Raw genomic sequence first — 23,129 nt, 5'->3', positions numbered from 1 at the left:
CGGAGAAAAGACAAACTTCAGTAAGTTATTAATGTGCTGTTGGGCAAACATGGGAGAATATTGTCTCGGTCCTCAGAACACCCCAAAATGATCATGTTGATTCTGAGACTTTTAAGCAGCACAGTTAGTTTCCATATAGCTCTATTTTGACACTAATTTGGGATCAATTGATGTAGTTTGGGACTAACCAAGTATAAGTTGTCAAAGCTAGCAATTAGGAGGACGTGCTTACATTCTGGATCAGAACGACCTTTCTTTTTTGGCTCGTTATGGGTTTGCGAGGGGCATGCGTATATTCTGCACTGAATATACCCAATGGAGTTGCGAGAGGAAAGATGTGTGTGTGTGTGTGTGTGTGTGTGTGTGTGTGTGTGTGTGTGATTGGGGGCGGGCACAAATGAGGAGTCAAGTGACGTTTAATCGCCACCGACTTAGAGTTCAACTCCATGGCTCATTGTAGTGATTCCAGTGGGACAGCACGGTGGGTACGATTACTACGAATTTATTTTGAATTGAACTTGGGGAAGGATTTGTGAAAGAGCGAAAGATATCGTTACTAACAGCAGTGGTTTGGTATGAAGATGAAACACAATTCTGTATGTTTTCAATAAAATGATGAACAATAAAAGTGTTTACCTCGGAGGATGCACTCTTAGTAAGTGATATAATTATATGCAAAAGATTTTTACTGTCAGATAAAGCTTTAACGATTTTTTATAAAATTACCTATCTGACTTAAAAGAAGAAAAAAGGCAAACCCCATGGCATGAAGAGCCTTGGCCTGCCAAGCGACCGTTGCTCAGCCCAAAGGCCTGCAAATTACGTAGTGTCGTGTGGTCAGCACGACGAATCCTCTCGGCCGTTATTTTTAGCTTTCAAGACCGGGGACGCTATCTCACCGTCAGATAGCTCCTCAATTCTAATCACGTAGGCTGAGTGGACCTCGAACCAGCGCTCAGGTCCTGGTAAAAATTCCTGACCTGGCCGGGAATCGAACGCGGGGACTCCTGTTAAGAGGCAGGCACGCTACCCCTACACCACGGGACCGGCTTCTTAAGATAAGAAACCAAGTAGATAAATAATAATAATAATAATAATGATAATAATAATAATAATAATAATACGAAAGCTAAATAATATTGAAGCAAAGTCAGACACATCAGGTTCCGCAGGAAATCTGACAGTCCGAAGACTGGGAAAGTGGGAAGGGACTAGCCTCAATGTCCCTCAACATTTTGGAAGTTTTTTTCTCTACTTCGCAATTTGCGTGAACCGGACATCAGTTTTGCTCCATGATTTACATATGGTATAATCGACCAGTCAAATCTCGTTCTGGAATACCAAACGCATAATATAATTCTGCTCGTCGTAGTTGCGGGCCTCCTGTCATTTACTCCGGAGGTGATCTCTTGAACGGCAAGCTTTGATGACATGTCTCGGAATGCACCTTGCTCTTTATGAGGCTTGGACATTATCAGTGCTGCGTCACCTCTAGCACTGACTTGGCACGCACAAAGCGGGAGCCAATCCATAATTCAGCGGCTTGTAGCTGGGCCAAGCTAGACTCTATTCACTATTTATATCTTCCAGCTGAGTGAGCACTCATGAGGAACGCGCGCCCCACTGCCAAGTGATCTCAGGTCACCACCTAACCTGACAGCTCTGGCTGCTCTGCTACATTTATATCCTTCGTTCACGATTTATAGTCACCATCATCGGCTATGCTGTTCATACAGTTAATGAGTGCTTCAATAACTTCCACCCAGATGCGAAACATAAATTTAAGGGAGATTTCTGTTTAGGGTTCACATTACTCTTACTACTACTACTACTACTACTACTACTACTACTACTACTACTACTACTACTTCCTCCCCTTCTTCTAGTAATAACACAACAACTGAGCGGAGTAGCCGCGCGTGTTAACTCCTTACGGCTATAGAGCCAAAATTCTGCACTCGGGAGACAAGTGGGTTCGAAGCCCACCATCGACTGTCTATGGTTTCCTATTTTTCACTTCAGAAAAATGATGAGACTGTTCCTATTCAAAAGATCACAGTCAATTCCTTCAAGATCGTTACCCAATTTCATCCACCATCATTCAATTCATCTTCATTACCTCTTCAAGTGAGGGTGGCGTCATGAAGGGCATCCGGCCGTAAAAACACGCCATTTAAATTCATCTCACCTCATCTTCGACCCCGTATCAGGAAGCGGGACTAAGGGATAGACAAACATTGTAATAACACAACAAATCAGTCCCTATAATAATAATAATAATAATAATAATAATAATAATAATAATAACAACGTTCTATCTAATAAAGCGATCTCTGTGCCGCTGTCGATTAGTCATTGTCCTTCTGTTCCCAAGTTGTCAGGTGTGTTGTTGTGTTGGCTTTTGCAAGACGTCCAGTGCATTATAACCATGTCAATTTCTTCTTCAAATTAAACGAACGATATTGGTCTGTAATTTCATAAAACGACTCTTCAGTTTATTTCGTGCCAACAATGACATTTTTTCAATCTCATAAAGTGCTGATTCCGCACCATTGAAGTTTTCAGCTACTTACTAGTAATTGAGAAATAGCAGTCTGATCGAAAGTATGACATATTTAACTGATTAGCCCAACACTTATCATCATGGGAAGTTTCGCTGCCTGTTAGATCTATAGCCACATTATCTACGACAATAACAAATTGATAGTCACTATTTTAGTGCTTACTCCCGAGAAAATGAAAATTTAATACTACACTTTGAGCTGTTGAAAAATGTACGGACAACGTGCTTTATGGTTGTGCAGCTTCACTGATGTTCTCTCAGATTTTTGCTGTCATCTTTCGTTCTTATTTAAATTGTATTTATCTGCTTAATTTATCGCGTGTTGGTTGGGCTAGTCGTAAACTAGTAAAACAGCAACAGGTCAATGTATGGTGCTGTCAGAAGGTATCCACACTGATCAATGATTGGTGGATTGACGTGAGCTCTTGCATCACAAGCTGCACATAGTGTCACATCGAGCTTATGTTATCAATATTTTATACTACTTCAAACGTGTTCGTGTAAAATCATTAGCAGTATTTACGGTGTCAAGCTTTTCTTCTGCACTTACATGTGGCTTTTTCAATGAACAGGTAGGTGTAAACCTAATTATACGCATTTATTGATGTTAGTTACTATGGCGATGTATGTTTTCATTGATTATGAAATAATAATAATAATAATTGGATCCTTTTCAAGACTGTCTATGGCCATTTGAACGACCGATTTAGAATCATTTTGTTACCTACTGTTAAATCATTAGTTAATGTATTGTATCTATGGAATGAAAGATACGAATACTTCAAACTTCGTTCATTAGTTTTTATTACAAAGGGCTGTAATAACAATACATTAATGCATAAATTACGGACGGGTGTTGCAAAAGACACTAGTTGCCCCATTATGATTAACAACAGGGGATAGTTTTAGTATTGCAGACTACATCATTGTTGAGCTGAGTCTTTATAAAATGACATGCTGACACTTCTTTACAGATGATGCTTTATTCAAGCATCTTCCAGATATATTCATAAAAGTGAATGTGAAAGAAAACAGAAGCTGTGTGACAGGAGTAAGTTCCTGGATTATGGGGAGATGACTACAGCGAATACACCTCCACTGATCCAACTTAGATTCTACTTCTATCTACTCTATATTACTTGAGACTAAATTATAGCGCATTGTTTATCTAAAATATACGGTATTATTGTAATAATATAGAGTCCCGAGACCACAAATTAATTATACGTATGTTTCAAAATCATTACTCTGAAAAGTAGGTGATGGTATTCATAAGGATTCTTCTATGATTAAGTCGTATGAATTCTTCTATAAAACGAGCTCGATAGCTGCAGTCCCGTAAGTGCGGCCACTATCCAGTATTCGGGAGATAATAGGTTCGAACCCCACTGTCGGCAGCTCTGAAAATGGTTTTCCGTGATTTCCCATTTTCACACCAGGCAGATGCTGGGGCTGTACCTTAATTAAGGCCACGGACGCTTCCTTCCCACTCCTAGCCCTTTCCTGTCCCATCGTCGCCATAATACCTATCTGTGTCGGTGCGACGTAAAGCAACCAGCAAAAAAAAAAAAATCTTTTATAGCAGCTCCCTCAGTATATTTGGAATAAAAACATTTTTACCATATTCGAGGAGATACAAAGCATTTAATCTTCTGTGCCTAAGAGGACTCTACTACAGTTCTGCAATTTATATTTGGTGGAGTACATGAAAAATAGAATAAATGAGATACTCACCTGGCGGATTGACAGACGTTCCTAGGGAAACACTTGGCTCTCAACAGAATTGTGTATATATTATGAATTTGAGAGGCCTGCGCGCCATGGGTTAAAGGGAAGAGGGATACAATGGTCTATGGCAGATGTTCTCGTGGAGTGGGGCGTGACCGTCTAGGAAACAAAATGTTGGGAAATGTTGCATTGGGGAGGAGGGGGGTGGGGTCGATGGACTGTGAAGGAACCATATCTCCTACCGATAAAATTTAGGTCTGGTCCAAATAAATTAGATTATAAATACCAAATAAAAGAGATTTTATATATTTAAGAATACGTCAGAAGGCGCGTTTGAGATGAACAAGAACTTTATCATTAATTTAATCGGCACTTGATAAAGTCTGTATTCCAGAAATAGCGTTGACCATTGTCTTTCAGGCTATTTGGAAGCTGTATTACGCGAAATTAGCCCCTGTTGGGCAGCGACATTGGTGATAAGTGTTTGAGTTCGGACTAAATCTCGCAAACGAACTTAGATTTACTATTTTTATTTGTGCCATGGAAAATTCTTTATCAAAGGCTGGCCCATCCGGCACTTTGTATTTCGACATTTAAAGGTTTAATTTGAAGAGAAATATTAGTTACATGTTACTCAAATATTGTTTGATGTGGTTACATGAATTGGTCTAAGAACTATTTTTATTGCAAACCTAATGTTAATTCCGGGGTAAAAATGTGGCTATGCATAAATGTAATCACTAGGCCTAAGATTATGATGGCCTAAAATTCTGAAAAAATGCATAATAAAACAGGCATTTGTGACCTAAACATATGCAGAAAATGACCTAATTTTTAAAAAACATACCTTTGATTTTCATGATGTCTTTATTGTTTTATTCTTGTGGGGTAACAAAACGAATTCAAGGTATTGATATTGGCAAAACATACATTTTGTAATACATTTTCGAGTTATGAATTTTGAAGGTTTTGTTTCCAAAGCATACATTTTTCAGTCATAAAGGTCTCAACTGTTAATCCCGAAATGTGTGAGTTGCAATGAACAAGCAATACATGGTGTAGATTTTCAAATGAAAATTATTGTCTATAATCTATTTCTTTTGCTAGTTGTTTTACGTCGCACCGACACAGATAGGTCTTATGGCGAAGATATGATAGGAAAGGCCTAGGAGTTGGAAGGAAGCGGCCGTGACCTTAATTAAGGTACAGCCCCAGCATTTGTCTGGTGTGAAAATGGGAAACCACGGAAAACCATTTTCAGGGCTGCCGACAGTGGGGTTTGAACCTACTATCTCCCGAATACTGGATACTGACCGCACTCGGTGTCTGTTATCATCCAACAAAGCTTTATACATAGGAAAGCTCCTTTCTGTCTCAACCGACACAACACTGTCACTTGAATTTAAATCACTGTCACTAACGTCACAAAGACAAAATGTTTCGCCTGACAAATTTCAGCAATTAAACACATTCTCTAATGCCCTTTATTTTTCTCCAAAACCTTCTTCAGCTTCTCAGACACAGCTTGTCCCACTTTGCCACATGGGCGATCAAAATCATTCACCACTTTCAGCACAAGTTGTAATTGCTGCACTAGCGGCACTTCCAACTTTTCCAGAGCGGTTAAGGCAGTAGGAAGAAATCCAACATTTGATTTTATGTCAGCAAGTTTCCCTGCAATTTCACTATCTGCCATAAGTTTTTGCGCTGCTTTGGTTGATGCGGCTTCAGTGCTGTCGAATGAATCCACGATTTGTTTCACCAGTTGTAAATTCTCGCTTAGTACGTGCAGGCTTCCATCCAGGTTCCCCATCTTGTCAAAATGGCAGGAGGAAGTGGAATGTCTGGAGCTCCTGACCTGAAAGTTGAAACTTGAGAGAGTACCTTCAAGAATACCTATTTCGCATATCCTATCAATTGGTCAACTTCTGGAAAATGACCGCGAACCTCCTCCGCGACCCGATGTAACGCGTGGGCCAAACAAGTTAAATACACCATTTTAGAGTAGAGAGCACGAAGCGAATTAGCGCCTTGACTATATAGGGGTTGCATCCGTTACTAAGAGCAACACTTTGTCATGCCGAATGCCATCAGGCCACAACAATGTCAACGATTTATCAAGAACTTTGCTGATTGTTGAGTGGTTCTGGTGGCGGTGATTATTGTTTTAAGAGGGAGTACAACTGCGCAACCATCCTCTATGTAACACTAATCAGAGAGAAAAGTGGAAGGGGTCCGACACTTCGAAAAATGAATGTATCGGCCAAAGGAATACAAGGGCCACGAAGGGCGTGAAAATGAAATACTCCCTAGGCCTCCATACGTAATACCATCGGGGTCGGAAAGGAACAAGAGTTGACCAACAGAGGTCGGATAGGATAGATGAAAGTGAGGAGCCTGGCACAAGTAAGTGGAAGCAATGCCATGGCTCAGCTAAGGGCCCCGTGGTCGCCAACCCACGCTCCAAAGTTCAGAGCCTTTTAGTCGCCTCTTACGATAAGCAGGGCATACCGTGGGTGTTATTCTACCGCCCCCACCCACAGGGGAATTGAGTGGTTCTCTTTTTGTAAATGCTCACAGTAGAGTAGAAGGTGTTCCCCAAGAATATCCTCGTCCAGGGTTCCTATACCACGTTGTCCAGCACCATGTTTAGCGTGCTGGCCTTTGGTCACAGGGGTCTCGGATTCGATTCTCGGCAGGGTCGGGAATTTTAACCATCATTGGTTAATTTCGCTAGCACGGGGGCTGGGTTTTTGTGTTGTCTTCATCGTCATTTCATTCTCATCACGACTCGCAGGTCGCCTACGAGCGTCAAATCGAAAGACCTGCACCTGGCGAGCTGAACTTGTCCTCGGGTACTCCCAGCACTAAAAACCATACGCCATTTCATTTTTCATTACCACCACGTTAGATACATATCGTCCTGAAGAGTCTGTCGTCCCGTCCATCGATACCCATATTCCAACTCTTTTCCAGATTTCTTCCAAAGTTTGTCCATAGCATCGTATAACATAGATTTGCCTTAACGTAGAAGAATCCGGTATAGATTTTCCCATGTGCTTCTCTAGGAAAATGTACAGTTTAGGGTGGTTTAATTTACTCAATGGGATATCGGAACAAAGACACACCCTACACAGTTCTTCAAAGAACGATAGAAAGGATGAATGGGTTTCTCCAAGAAGCTTCTGTTATACACTCCTGCTCAGAAATTAAGGATAATGCTGATACATGGTGAAACAACGCTATGGTGAGCGATTTGTGGTTTTAAATCTCGGGGTATGACCATGTGGTGCATTTGACCTGCGGACGTCGCACGGTGGCGCTGGCATCAGTCCAAATACGCAGAGGTGTGTTGGTGCATGTCAGAGTACGGTGCAGCGAGTAAGTGTGCAGATGTTTTCAGACGTGCTAATTGTGACTGTGTGGTGAAAATGGCTCAACGAACACATATTGATGACGTTATGAGGGGTAAAATAAAAGGGCGACTGGAGGCTGGTCAAACACAGCAGGTCGTAGCACGGGCCCTCCGTGTTCCACAAAGTGTGATTTCAAGATTATGGCAACGATTCCAGCAGACAGGAAAGGTGTCCAGGCGCTACAGTACGGGACGTCCGCAGTGTACAACACACAAGAAGACCGATATCTCACCATCAGTGTCCGCAGACTGCCACGGAGTACTGCAGGTAGCCTTGCTCGGGACCTTGCCACAGCCACTGGAACACTTGTCTCCAGACACACCGACTACAGACGACTGAACAGACATGGTTAATTCCCCGGAGACCTGCAAGGTAATGTCCTTGAAAGGGACCTGTATGGAGGTAGTGATTTGATGGTGTGGGGTGGGATTATGATTGGAGCACATACACCCCTGCATGTCTTTGGCAGAGGAACTGTAACAGGTCAGGTGTATCGGGACGTCATTTTGCACCAGTATGTCCGCCTTTTCAGGGGTGCAGTGGGTCCCACCTTCCTCCTGATGGATGATAACGCATGGCCCCACCGAGCTGCCATCGTGGAGGAGTACCGTGAAACAGACGATATCAGGCGAATGGAGTGGCCTGCCTGTTCACCAGACCTAAACCCCATCGAGCACGTCTGGGATGCTCCCGGTCGACGTATCGCTGCACGTCTTCAAACCTCTAGGACACTTCAGGAGCTCCGACAGGCACTGGTGCAAGAATGGGAGGCTATACCCCAGCAGCTGCTCGATCAACTGATCCAGAATATGCCAATCCGTTGTGCGACCTGTGTACGTGTGCTTGGTGATCATATCCCATATTGATGTCGAGGTACATGCGCTGGAAACAGTGGCGTTTTGTAGCACATGTGTTTTGGGATGGTTTTCTCAACTTATCACCAATACCGTGGACTTACAGATATGTTTCGTTTGTGTTCACTATGTGCCTATGCTATTAGCGCCAGTTTTGTGTAGTGCCACGTTGTGTGGCACACAATATGCAATTATCCTTAATTTATGAGCATGAGTGTAGTAATGTTCCTTCATCCTGAAGTCGTTGTAGACCACGTTTGTGTTTCTCACGCGATACATGTTGTTCCACCGTAAACTATTTACAGCGGCCACTCTCACGTCACAAAATTTGCAGTGAAGTATTGTCCCGTCAGTGGTGACAACCCTTTCTCCACATTGGGAAATAAATTGTTTTAGTTTAAAAAACTCGCTTTGCTTCACTTTAGGCAAATCGTAACTTAGCGTCTAATAGAACAGCACTTCCGGCTCGAAGAAATACCACGAACTCAATTGCTAGCTTCAGCCTTCTATCTACGCGAGAGGTAAAAAGTGTACTTCCTTGTATTGGCGGGTCCATTATACGCATATTTTTGGTAATAGGGGAAGAGGGTATCCGCTTCCTGGAAAATATACTATGTTATGCTTGTATGAAATCAAACAAAACATTCAACACGGAAATCTAGTAAAATACAGAATTAAAATAGCTAAACACTAAAAAATATCCTTCTTTCTTGAAAATAGTAGAAAAATGACCAAATTGAAATAAAATTTCCCCAAAAATACCGTATCCCTCAAAGATGGCAAAAATGCAAACACTTAACAAATAGACATCATTGAATTCATTCTTTCACGAAACATATATATAATAAACGTGTCAATCTTACAAAAAATGCAAAATCATCAGAATCCTAGCCCTAGTAATCACTCATTATCATTACAATTAGTACCGTGTTAAAGCGCAGTTTAGTTTTCAGTCCTTCTAAAGACTGTAAATGGGATGGTTACACAGAGCCTTCTTGTACCGTACTAATAGTATCTATTACTTATCATAATTGAGAAGGTTGTATTCCATTGATCAGTTTTTTTATTTCCCTTAACTTGAATACGTACTTGTTGTAGAGAACGATGTCCGGCAGCCAGATGTGTTCCGAGGGAACGTGCAGAGTGTCGACACCTCCGTAGTCATCCGGGTTCCACTTCAGCTTGTAGTCCGTCCACTCCTGCAACAATCACAAGAAGTCTGCTCACCGCTCCAGGCGACATTGGCGTACAATGAGACAGTGACAGGGAAATGAGAACTCGGTGATCTAGCAATCAGGAATACGAACAATGAAAACGGAGATGAACATTGGCTAAATAGGCTCAAGAAATTCAAGTAAATATTCATGTAATTTAAAAGTATAATGATAGTAATTTCAAGACCAAAAAGACCGTATAACGCTTCTTATCTCAGAAATTAATAATAATAAAAACCAAACCCCACTGCACTACAGCCCTTGAAGGGCCTTGACCTACCGAGCGACCGCTGCTCAGCCAGAAGGCCTTCAGATTACGAGGTCTCGTGTGGTCAGCACGACGAATCCTCTCGGCCGTTATTCTTGGCTTTCTAGACCGGGGCCAGTATCTCACCGTCAAATAGCTCCTCAATTCTAATCACGTAGGCTGAGTGGACCTCGTACCAGCCCTCAGGTCCAGGTAAAAATCCCTGACCTAGCCGGGAATCGAACTCGGGACCTCCGGGTAAGAGGCAGGCACGCTACCCCTACACCACGGGGCCGGCACCACTTAATCGAGCAGCTCGTCTTCTTTCTTTCAAGTCTTCCCAGCCCAAACTTTACAACATTTTTGTCACTCTACTCTTTTGTCGGAAATCACCCAGATCAAATCAAGCTGCTATTCTTTGGATTTTTTCCAGTTCTTTACTCAAGTAAACCTGGTGAGGGTCCCCTATCCTGGGACCATACTCTATTTGGGGTTTCTCAGAGTGGGTTTGTTATTCCAGGGACACTTTTGGCAGATTTCCGTACTTTAGCCGACAGGTTCCCTTTGGGGGACTGGCACTTACACTCATGCGTCCCTTTAAGGGATAAGATATGCTGAATCTGGACGTTTGAAGACATATTAATACTACTACTACTAATAATAATAATAATGTCAAACGAGCGAATGGAAATACACATTCGTGCGCTGTGGGCTGCGGTTCAAGGGAAAGTTGAACATAACAACAAGCAAGCATAGACAGCTGTCTGATTACAATGAACAGAAACGAGTCTGGACAAATCGAGTTCCTAGGAAACTCAGAAGTACAAGTTATTCACTCATTGGTGCACGGTTGTCACATGCATTGGCTCTCCGAACATCTTTCTTGTACAGCCCCTGCATATGTCGAACCTCTCTTCTGCGGACACTGTCGGTTCCGTGATAAAATGTCTGTCACGAGAGATGTCCGCTAAAACAAGGTTGTAAAAATTAATCGAATATTTTAACGGGAAGGAACATTCCTGTTAAATATAAGCATAAGTCTTCATGTTGATCATTCTACATAATAAACTAAATATTCGCCTGGGAGGTATAAGGAGTGATTTTACAGCCTTTATGATCATTACGGCTTCGGGTAGTAATCATTCGGCAGGGTGTACAAATTTAGCACTGAAATATTCTCGAAAAGGAAAAAAACGATCCAGCGTGATACACAAATTCTTTATTAATTTAATATCACCTTTCAGATTATTTGATTCGGCATATGCTAAAAGGGCTTCAGTCACACAAAATGGCAAAGTGAGTTAAGCACGAAAATCGCATGTTATTGAGTAGCTTCAACTATCTATGCTAAAAGGGATTGAGTCACATGAGTATTAGCTAGGTAAATTAGTTTTTGAGAAACCAGGGTCGCTGAGAAACAGTTTTTCGTTTTTATCAAAACTGGATCGCTTGGTCTGAGGCCCTTTTAGTATGTGCCGATTCATTTGCGATTTCTCGTGCTTTTTCTTGTTACGTTGCCCCCCTCAGTCACAGTTTCTTTTTTCGAGCAGATTTGAACCACCCCTACACCGAAACGTTCACTTCTGAGAAAACTGACTCCCACTCTCTTTTCACTCCCCCGTTCCTACTTTCCTCCCACTCACTTAAAATTTCATTTTTATTTTTCACAATTTTGCTTGGGTTTTCTTGCAGTTTTATTTTTCAGGGAGCTTACCTTAGTGAAAGTCCTTTCGCACTACATTATTTCTTGTCTCGAGATATAAACACGCTGTCCCTCGTACTCATGTTTACAGTATATGAATGTCTCTTCCTTGTCAAGTATAATTGAACTCTCTGACCTCAAACTAATCAGTAGCAATCTGAGTTATGAATGGAATGAAGCAGGCTAGGCTCGAAGAGCACTTCGTAACTTGTGAGTAAACAGTCAACGGGTCAACTAAAATATTCAGAACGTACAGTACACTAATTAGAACGCAAGACGACTCAAATGAAAGGTTTGGAAAGAGCCATGAACAGAACAACTAACTTCACAGCAACTTCAGAATTCCTATGTACGTTTCTTTCTTTCTCTTTTCCTTGAATTAAAAATAGTCGAAATATTCAAAATGAATAACCACATGTCTCCAGAATGATTTTAAGAGAAATAAAGTGTCCTAGAACGTTTAAAGTGTCCGCTTCAGACAAGTGGACGAGACTAATGACGATGTCCGCTGTCCGTATTTCGAGGTGTCCGCTTAAATGAGGTTTATTTAACACGTGTGTTATGTAAAATAAAATCGGTTTCATGCAAACATTTCCGTAAAGGGAGGTGTCCGCTGAATAAAGGTGTCCGTTACGGGTAGGTTCAACTGTAGCGCTCGTAACGTGCACACATAAAGCAGAAACAAGGAAACACGTCGCAGTTTGATCACTCACTGAGTGGGCTGGTACACAGACTATATTTTCGAGTTTAGTTCGGCACACACAGATCACTGTTCAAAAATCGCCCACTTTGACTGAGAACCTATGAGATAGGTTCTAGCCTGTCCAGATTCGTTCATTTACGTGTCTGTCTCTGTTCCTTCTAGCAGCAAGCTCACTCTCTGACCAAATTAGCGGAATAATAGAAGTGCAGACGGGACGAGCTTAGACTCGCTCAATGCACGGCTGTAGTACTACGCTGGACAAACGATGAGGAGCATGATGAACATTGAACTGTTATTATCACATTACTTTTATATACTATGAATGCCTTGCAACCATAAACACATTGCATACACAACTATAATATTTGCGTAAGCTTACAGAAGGTTTTCTTGCTTTGGCAGGCCCTTAAATAAAATCAATTTAAGATATTTAGTCATATTATTTAAGGACATGAATTAATGCCCTTGTTTTATGGGTTGCGGTATCTTTATCGTGCTAGTAAATATGACACACTTGAGTCATTTAGGCACGTTGAAATTCCAACAGATTGCAAGTAGCATTATGATCAGCTTAATAATAATAATAATAATAATAATAATAATAATAATAATAATAATAATAATAATAATAATAATAATAATAATAATAATAATAATAATAATAATAATAATAATAATCGTTAAACAGGATATGGCTGAGCTGGGTATCACAAGAAACGAGATATTAGATAGAGCCATTTAAAAGGAAGAATTAAGGAGTTTTGGGGCCTCCAGAAGAAAGAGAAGAAATGAAATCTGTATGTTTCGAGGAAAGAAAGGAGAAAACAGTGAAAGAATGAAGAAATGCTGGAAAGACAGGAAGGCAAGGAGAGGAAGAAAAATTATTTCATGTGGTCCACAGTTGGCCAAGACCGAATAAATAAATAAATAAATAAATAAATAAATAAATAAATAAATAAATAAATAAATAAATAAATAAATAAATAAATAAATAAATAAATAAATAAATAAATAAATAAATAAATAAATAAATAATAATAATCGTGTAGTCTCATCGAGATTGTGGAGAAGCTGGACTGAGTAGCTCAGACGGTTGAGGCGCTGACCTCCTGTCACCAACTTGGCAGGTTCGATTCTGGCTCAGTCCGGTGGTATTTGAAGGTGCTCAAATACGTCAGCCTCGTATCGAAAGATTTACTGGCAATTAAAAGAACTCCTGCGGGACTCAGTTCCGGCACCTCGGCGTCTCCGAAAACTGTAAAAGTAGTTAGTGCGACATAAAGTCAGTAAAAGTATTGTTAGAATGTGGGGGCAATGTGCCTGCGTGTCACTTTTGACGTTCCATTTTCCTCTACCAGTTGACATAGAAACGGATCGCTATGGGCCCATTTATGGTTGAGTTTCAATTAATTATGTTGGGTTAGCACCAAGTGTTGTCATCAGAGATCTTGTTCATACAGACATCGTACGACATGGCGTAGCGAATGGATTTTCTTCCAACCTTCAAAAATCCAACCACTTCCCCCTGGTCTGAACCCGTAATCTTGGGATCCTGAGGCTAACACTCTACCACAGAACCACAGAAGAAACTTATGCTGGCTGATTATAGATGAGTTATATTGTGTTCTTTTTTAAAATCTAAGACAATTTCATCCAATCTAGAACTTACGTTCTGCGATTTTGGGTTACGAATGACGATAGAAAATGTATAGTTCAGTCTATTAGATCTGACTGATATAAGAGACACTTCAGGCAATCCCCAGTAACACAACTGAACAGTTTCTCGTAACTTTCCGGTTGTGTTTCTAGAAATTCCTTGATGTACAAAATAAACTTCGTCAACAGATACGAGCAACTGAGGCCGCAAGGGCTAGCGAAATGGAATCAATGATGGCAGCGTCGGACTGTTCAATGAAATATTGACAAGCGCAGAAAATTAGATTCTCTAGAGCCTGGGTCCCAAGGGTCAGAGAAGGACCGCCCTCACAACTACGTGTGCTTCGAATTGAAGAGAGACATGAGCAGGATTGATTCCCTTTCAGCAAACTCCATTATTGAAAGTGTGCTAAAACGTAGGCTACTTGTACCGCAATCTCAGCATTTTACCCTACCCTGTAAATTTTGTCTACAACAGACGTGCGTCCAATAATAATAATACGATCGTTTAGAATATTCATAAGTTGTTTACTCATATTCCGAAATCGAAATATTTCCGTAGGTACTGTTTTACTGATAATAAAGATAATGATTCCGTGTGTCAATTGCCTTCCTGGTTTAGGCTATGCAAGACAGACTCTCCACGGCGGTTAGGGGTCATCTGCAGTATATGGAGAACTGCATGCTTTTATATATTGGAGAACAGTGTAGTGTGGTACATGAGTTACTAGAATGTTAGGAGAGTACAAACACCCAGCAAGAGCAATTAACCGTTTACGATTAACATCCATCGACTCAGTCATACATCAAATCCGGGGTCCTAAGGACCGAAAGACATTACATTGACCATTGAGTCAAGGATCCGAACATACTGTTCATTAATATGAAGTTATTGAAGAGAAAGTGAGGGGTGTTCCCAGTAGAGATATTGCTGAGGAATCGGTATGAGTCACTGCAGGAAGATCAGCAGAGTGAAGATGGAGATAAGGGAAGCGTTACAGAGAACGTGCGAGGCAAGAGGAAAGTGAACGGTAGGAAAGGGAAACGTAGAGTAGAGGATAGGGAGGTAGAATAGGGTAGTGAGAAAGAAAAGGGAGGAGAAAGTAGGTTCTCCAGGCGTTAGGAGAGTTAAGGGAGACCAGAAGAAAAGGGGATCCAATAAGGAGGATGGGGTTGAGGCTCTGGTTAAGAGCGACGCAATTGTTAGGCATGTGAGGAAAGTGTGTGGAGGAGGACGAACGAAGGTAGAGTGTTATCCAGGAATTAAGATAATGCAGATGTTGAGCAAAATAGAAGGTGAAGTTGGAGGGTAAGGAAAAGGTGGTAATGTTCCACGTTGGTACCAACAACGTAACGCAAGCAGGAATAGCTACTTTTTTCACACTTAAATTAGTCTTTATTACCTTTAATACATTTATTACATTTTAAAATTTTTAAAAGAAACATCTAGACTAAAAAGTCTTGTACTTATTTCCTCTTATTATCACCTTGTTCATCTCAGCAGTGCCACATCTGGAATAATTATCTTCTAATTACAGTTTGCATGAAGGAGGCGATACCAAACGAATGTAGATTTGCGATAGTAGCCCCAGTATACAAGAGAACGGGTGATGAACATAAAGCACATATTTACAGGCTAGTCAGTTTGTCATGCGCTTTTTGTAAGCTCTGGGAAATCATTCTTCCTGATCATATTAGACACGTGTGAAAAATTACTGACTGGTTTGATACAAAGCAGGTCGTGTTTAGGGAAGGTTATTCCAGTGGGGCTATTAATTTGTAGAATTCTAACAAGTTATATCACATCGTTTCTAATTCGGGAGGTCAAATGGACTGAATCGCTATTGACATATCCAAGGCTTTTGATCGCGTATATCATGGGAGATTACTGACGAAAATCAGGGCAATTGGAATAGACAAAAGAGCGGTTGGATGGGTGGCTAAATTTCTAGAGAAGAGAACTCAGAGAATTAGAGTTGGTGAAGTGTTGCCTGATCCTGAAATGATTAAGAGGGTGGTTCCCACAGGGAAGTATTATTCTACCCATATGTTTTCATTATATTATATATAAAGGCTATGAGTAAAAAGCTGGAATCACATTTGCGGATGATAATGTACAGAGTAGTAAATGTTACATGATTTTGAGTGAATACAATTTCACAGTCAAGGGTCAAGGCCTAGTGAAAACTGACAGCTTACAATATTCAGGATGCCGCCTGCAAAGTGGTGGTGGCAATGATCAGGAAGTGCTGGCTAGAGTGAGTTCAGCGTGGGGAGTGACAGGAGGGCTGGTAATAGGCGTCGGGCCGTTCACTTCAGATCTAAAGTGTACAGCACTGAAGTTCGACCAGCAGTGTAGTGCGGAACCGATAGCTGCCCATTCACCAAAAGGGCCGAGCGCTCTCTGCGCACCATGGAGATGGACACGCAACGTTAGTCTCTTGGAGTTTCACTACATGATCACAGAACCGACGACATGATCCGGCAGAGGATAGGAGTTGTTCTCATTAAAAGAAAGCGATAAGGGTGGCTGAGATGGTATGGTCATGACCTGAGAGCGGCAAATGGTACTTTCGCTCATGATGCATGCAACTTCATTTTCGATGGTAAGCGCCGATGTGCAAGGCTGAGGCAACGATCGCAAGACATCCTAGCTGCAGACATGAAGATTGCTCAGCTGACACAAAAAGGTTGCGTTCATAGCGTTCATCAATCCGAAGAGTGGACCCTGCACCTCTGTTTTAATTACTGTGTTACTGGGGTGATTGTACCTCACGGGTTCACTGTAAATACCGAGGTGTTAAAGTACGATGAACTTCATAGGCGTAATCACATTAACGACGTTGTAAAGAGAGCGTACGAATGGCTTCACATGGTTATGAGGGTATTCGGGGGTTATATCAAGAGTACAGGAGAGGACGCATAGGTCTCTAGTAAGACCCAATTAGAGTGTATGAGACCAACCTAGGTGACAGTCCTACATGTAGGTATTGGAATACTTGATACGAAGACTGGAAACTATCCAAAGGAAAGCAGCACGATTTGCCGTGGGCGATTTCCGACAAACGAGTAGTGTTAGGAAAATGTTGCATACTTTGGGATGGGAAGAGTTGGGAGTAAGGAAATGGAGTGCTAGCCCAATTGGTATGTTCCAAGCTGTCAGTGGAGAGTTGGCGTGGAATGAAGTTAGTTGACGAATAAACTTGAGTTGAGCATTGAAAAGTAGAAACGATCGTAATACGAAGGTAAAAGTGGAATTGAAGACGACAAATTGGTCAAATACTCGCTTATAGGACGAGGTGTAAGGAATTGGGTTCTTTTTCTTTTTCTTAATCCGTTTGCCCTCCAGGATTGGTTTTCATCTTGGACTCAGCGAGTTCCTTTCAAACGTTCTTTCAATTTTAGAAAGACAAACAGGGATACCTTTTCCACTGAGCTGGATGGGGCATTGAGCAATTTACAACCTGAACCAAGTCATTATGAAGACTTCATGGAACTTGTCAAGAAGATCTCCCGTAAATATATTCCCCGAGGTTGTCATATCCAGTGCATTGCTGGTTTCAATGCTGATTCCAAGGATCTGTTAAAATACTACCAGGAGAAGTACGAGAAAGATCCTTTTGCAGGCGATACCATTCAAACAGGTGAAAAGCTCTTGAAGAGCACCGCCGAGGGAAGCAAGGAAAGATGCATGAACTTACTTGCAGACCTTGACATGGCCCAGAACCGTAGAAGAGCGTGGAAGCTGATCAAGAACTTGAGCAACGATCCTATGAGTTCACCTGGGGATCCCACCATAGTTACACCAAACCAAATAGCTCACCAACTGCTCTGTAATGGGAAACCCACCAAGAAAAGTGAGCTTGTGAAACTAAAATCTACTGCAGATAAAAATAATTTCCTCAGTCATCCATTCACATCAATAGAATTAGAACATATCATCAAACTTCTGAAGGTCAACAAAGCTGCAGGTCCGAATGGCATCAGGACAGAACAAATTAAGAACGTTGGTCCAGGGACAATTCAATGGCTGGTAAATATGATGAATAGACGCGTCGAGAATCTCCAGTTACCAAAGCTATGAAGGAAAGCTCACGTGGTCGCGTTGTTAAAGCCAGGAAAAGCACCAACAGATGCAAAACAATATCTGGTCTGTCTCACTCCTGTGCCACCTATAAAAGGGTTTTGAATGGTTGACCCTTGCGAGATGAGCATCGTTCATAGATGACAAGCTAATTGAAGATCAAGCGGGATTTAGAGCAAGGAAATCTTGTTGCAGCGAAGTTCTGAACCTTACGCAGCATATTGAGTAAGGATACGAGAGTAAACTGATTACTGGTGTTGCTTTTATAGATATCAATGCAGCATTCGATACAGTGAACCATAGGAAGCTCAGTGCCAAGCTATAAAACACCACCAAGGATATGAAACTAACAAATGTCATACGAGATGGAGGATGGAGGAATCAGAAAAAACGACTTGCCCCAAGGCATTGTGTCGTCACCATTACTATTCAAATGATCACCCAGAATATCTAGAGGCAAAGCGCTTCATTTACGCTGATGACACTGCTATTGCTGCACAGGATAGGAGCTTTGAAGAGGTGGCAAGAACAACCACCAGTGCTCATGAGAGATTAGGTAGTTATTAGACACAGAATCATCTGAAATCTAATCCAGGAAATACACAAGTCTGACATTTCATCTTCGCAACAGAGAAGCCCGAAGAAAGCTGAAAGTTGTCTGGAAAGGAGTGATACATGAGAATTGTGATACGCCTCGGTACTTGGGAATCAGGCTTGATCGCTCCCTGAGCTTCAGGAAACATTGTAGAGAGTTGAAATGCAAGATAAGCTCAAGGAATAGTATACTGTGAAAGATAACTGGCTCAACATGGGGAGTGAACCCTCATGTTATACGTTCATTTGCTTTGGGACTGTGGTTACCTGCAGGAGAGTACTGATCATCAGTGTGGGGAGCATCTGCCCATACCAAACTAGCGGATACAGCACTCAACGAGTCCACGCGTATTGTCACTGGGTGTTTAAAACCTACTCCAGTACAGAAGATTACCCTCTCGCTAGTACTGCACCTCCAGCTATTCGACGCGAGGTGACAGCTGAGAAAGAGAGACAAACGTTTGAGTCAGGTCCCACACATCCAATGTACAACCATAAGGTGGCTACATCTCGCCTAAGATCCAGGAAGAGCTTTATTGAGAGAACAGTACCCCTCTATACCAAACCAGAATTTCGACGTATACGGTATCACTCTGGAAGCCGAGGGGTTTACTCCTAAAGAAGAACTTTGTAGTGGAAGACGTTTGTTCTATATCACCTAGGGGTCATTAGACCGGATGAGAACAGGTGTATCCAAGTACCGTAGTAATATTGTGAAATGCGGTTATTCGGAAGATCCAAGATGTGACAGGAGATATCCAGACTCCATTACACCTACTCATATGTCAAGAGATGAATGACTCCTGTACCCAGGAAGATCTTATGCTTACCACAAACCGAGGGATAAGAGCTGAAGAGTTCTGGAGAGGAAGAATTTAACGTCTCCCGGACACGGAAAGTAAAGAAAGTAAGCGAGTGATCCCACCTCTACCGCCTCTTGGGCAGTGTCCTGGAGCGTGAGACTTTGAGTTGGAGGTTACAACTGGAGAGAAGGGCCAGTACATTGCCAAGGTGGCCTCACGTGCTATTTTGTATAGGGCCATTGTGGGGGGGGGGTGATGGGAAGATTGGAAAGGACAGGTAAGAAAGAGGGAAGGAAGCGGCCATGGCCTTAAGTTAGGTACAATCCCAGCATTTGCCTGGAGGAGAAGTGGGAAAACAAAGGAAAGCCACTTCGAGGATGTTTGAGGTAGGAATCGAACACCTCTCTACTCAGTTGACCTCCTGAGGCTGAGTAGACCCCGTTCCATTCCTCGTACCACTTTTCAAATTTCGTGGCAGAGCCGGGAATCGACCCCGGGACTCCGGGGGTGGCAGCCAATCACACTAACTACTGCACCACAGAATAATTTATCAGGAGAAATATTTGATATATTTCCAAATTCTTTGAAAACATTTAAAGAAAGACCACGCCAACAATTGATAGGGAATCTGACACTTGGGCGACAGTCTTATCTGCAGATCATTGATGTCCGAAGTTAACTCATGATTCAACAGAATATATTTCACATTTATTATAGTCTCAATAAGATATTCGTATTTAAGTGTTCTTCGCCGGGCTGAGTGGCTCAGACGGTTGAGGCGCTGGCCTTCTGCCCCAGCTTCGCAGGTTCGGTCCTGGCTCTGTCCGGTGCTCAACCTCATGCTGTCAGATTTAATAGCACGAAAATAGCTCCCGAGGGAAAAAAAATCAGGCACCTCGGTGACTCCGAAAACCGTCCAAAAGTAGTTAGTGGGACGTAAAAACTATAACATTATTATTTTAAAAGTGTTCTCCAGTAATCACAAATAAGTATCTATCATTCAGTATGAGAAATAAAGGAAACCTAGATTCATAGACACTATAAAAATGCAAAACAATACGAAACTAATTTTCGCTTGGGTGTATTGTGAAAGAATGAAAGCCTACAACCTGTTTTCCAGTCATTGATTGGGTCAGGGTGGAATGAAGGAAGCCCCCATCTAGCGGCGAGGATAGGAATTGTGTCGGCTGCCGAGGCCTGTTGCAATCCTCTGGGGCAATGATTACTGATTAACAGATGAAATGATAGTGGAGAGTGTTGCTGGAACGAAAGATGTCAGGGAAAACCGGAGAACCGGGAGAAAAACCTGTCCCGCCTCCGCCTTTTCCAGCACAAATCTCACATGGAGTGACCAGGAATTGAACCACGTAACCCAGCAGTGAGAGGCCGACGTGCTGCCTCCTGAGACACGGAGGTTAATGTATTGAGATTTTACTTATTTTTTCGACCTCTTTGACTCCACAATTTTTACCATACGAGCTAAGAGAAATGAATATATCCACGAACTTAAACACGTATTACTAAATAAAACAAGTGAAATATTATTCAGTAGTAATGGTGACAATATGACAGGTGATGGTTGTGATTTTTGTTGCGATTTTATAAGCTGAAAAACAACGTGGTCATTGGCCACTATTGATTAGGAAGTTAGTGCGGATGAATATCGAAGTAATAAAAGAACGTGAAGGACGACCACTCGAAGAATTATGGTGAAGGAAATTATGGCAGAGAGGTTTTAATTCTTAATTCTTAATATACTGACGTACGGTACAATGTCAGCTCCTAAAACGTACTGCCAATAACATTACACTGACTTACTATTGTTGATAGTTGAGATGTGGTCTGTTTCTTCTGCCGCCACTCATCTCTGTTAAATGGTATTACTGCTCTAATTGCAAAACCTAACCTGCCAACGGCAGGTACACAGCGGCTAGATTTTTGTATAAGCGAAAGAAGGAAACCAATCCACAATATGATGATTTAGGTCGAACCTTCAGCAGCTGTGTTGGTGAGATACAACATCAATGGTGAAAGTGGCTTTTTGTATTCTGCTTAGTAAGGGAACATTACTCTTCTAATCAGAACAAATAACAGCTCTCTAGTAAAAGAGAGGTACAAATGGGAATGGGTGAATTGAAATGTCGTCATTACTCTCAATGAACAGGGAACGATAATTAGGCCAGCTGTTCTGTTCTCTTCAGCTCACACACAAACATACAAATGAATAAAAGCTTTATTCACATCATTGGCGGCTTGTGTTTACTTCATGTGACTAGGCAAATGCAAGTTTTGGTGACGTAAATTATTAATTTAATGTGTTTGTATTACGGTTTTGTCTTCATCCATAGGATTATGAATGTCGAAGTAACAAAATAGAAGGCCGTGAAGGAACGATCACTCGAATAATTATGGTGAACGGAATCCTTAGAAAGAGAGATTGAAAGCCTTAATATCGACGAGCCGGAAGTAGATAAAATATCCTGCCATACGGTACAATGTCTTCAGCTTCTAAAACTGATAACGAGTGTTTTGAACTTCCTAGAGACTGATTCATTTACACCTAGGACTCTAATGATCATAGGAAAACTGTACTCGCATGTCAATGAGTCCTAAACATATCTGATAATTAGTGTCAGTATGGAATTTTAATGCCTTTGCTGGCAGGACGTAGTGTTTACGGTGCACTATGTCTTCTGGTATGGGCTAGAGCAATATTGTTACTTTCACTGATCTGTCTCAGCTTTATCCTTGGCTTTGACAAGATGAAAGTGACTGAGGAATGAGTGATGCTAGTAATGCCATTCCTTATGCAGGCAGTCCCTGCTATGAATGGTGTGAAAATGTTGCTCATAGGGTCAGTTGGTGCATGCATTTTAGTGGGCTTGGCAGACTGATATGTAATAGCAACTTCTGGCTCGGCGAGGAAAGCAACGGGAAACTACCTCACTCCTCATTTCCCTAGTACGCCCCTTCAGTGATGCCTAGGCCATTTATGACAGCTGATGGCGGAGCAGTTGAGGATTCAACCATCCTTCGGGCCGAGGACTAAACATAACATACATGGAATTTTAATAGCTAGTGCTACTCCACATTTTAAATTTTAGTTTCCATAATTTTCCGTATTCATATACATACATACATACATACATACATACATACATACATACATACATACATACATATATAGAAGGCCACTTCTAAAAATAAGGTAACAAGAGCTAGTAGTAGAATGAACTTTATTTTATAGGTATATATAAGGATACACAGTAGTAGAGCGCTGACACGTATTATTATTCAACATTTTCACATTCTTGTCTGAGCACTTGTTCCAGCGGAACACTCAGGCATTGAGACTGGCATGGAAGAAATTTGCGTTCAGCCCCAGAAGCTGCGTCATGGCGGTATGATGGACGACTGCATTGTCGTTGAATCGGATACAACCCACGTGCTTCTCCGACGGTCCAAAGAGATGGCAAACCCCGGGTGCCAAGTCAGGGTTGTACAGAGGAAGATGCAGATACTTCATTTCATCACCATCGGAGCAACAGGGAATGTTGCCTGCGCA

General features: G+C 41.7%; 1 protein-coding gene across 1 annotated transcript in view; it reads right to left on the bottom strand.

The window, feature by feature from the left end:
- Nucleotides 1-23,129, bottom strand: part of nAChRalpha1 (nicotinic acetylcholine receptor alpha1) — a 618,172-nt gene that overhangs the window by 48,396 nt on the left and 546,647 nt on the right. The window contains exon 3 of the mRNA XM_068228366.1: nt 9,651-9,760. Coding sequence (XP_068084467.1) covers nt 9,651-9,760 — 110 coding nt within the window. The remainder of the gene's footprint in view (nt 1-9,650; nt 9,761-23,129) is intronic.

This window comes from Anabrus simplex, chromosome 1 (genome assembly GCF_040414725.1).
Source record: "Anabrus simplex isolate iqAnaSimp1 chromosome 1, ASM4041472v1, whole genome shotgun sequence".
NCBI classification, from domain to species: domain Eukaryota; kingdom Metazoa; phylum Arthropoda; class Insecta; order Orthoptera; family Tettigoniidae; genus Anabrus; species Anabrus simplex.
The sequence above is the reverse complement of the archived record's forward strand: the minus strand, read 5'-3'. Positions and strand labels throughout refer to the sequence as shown.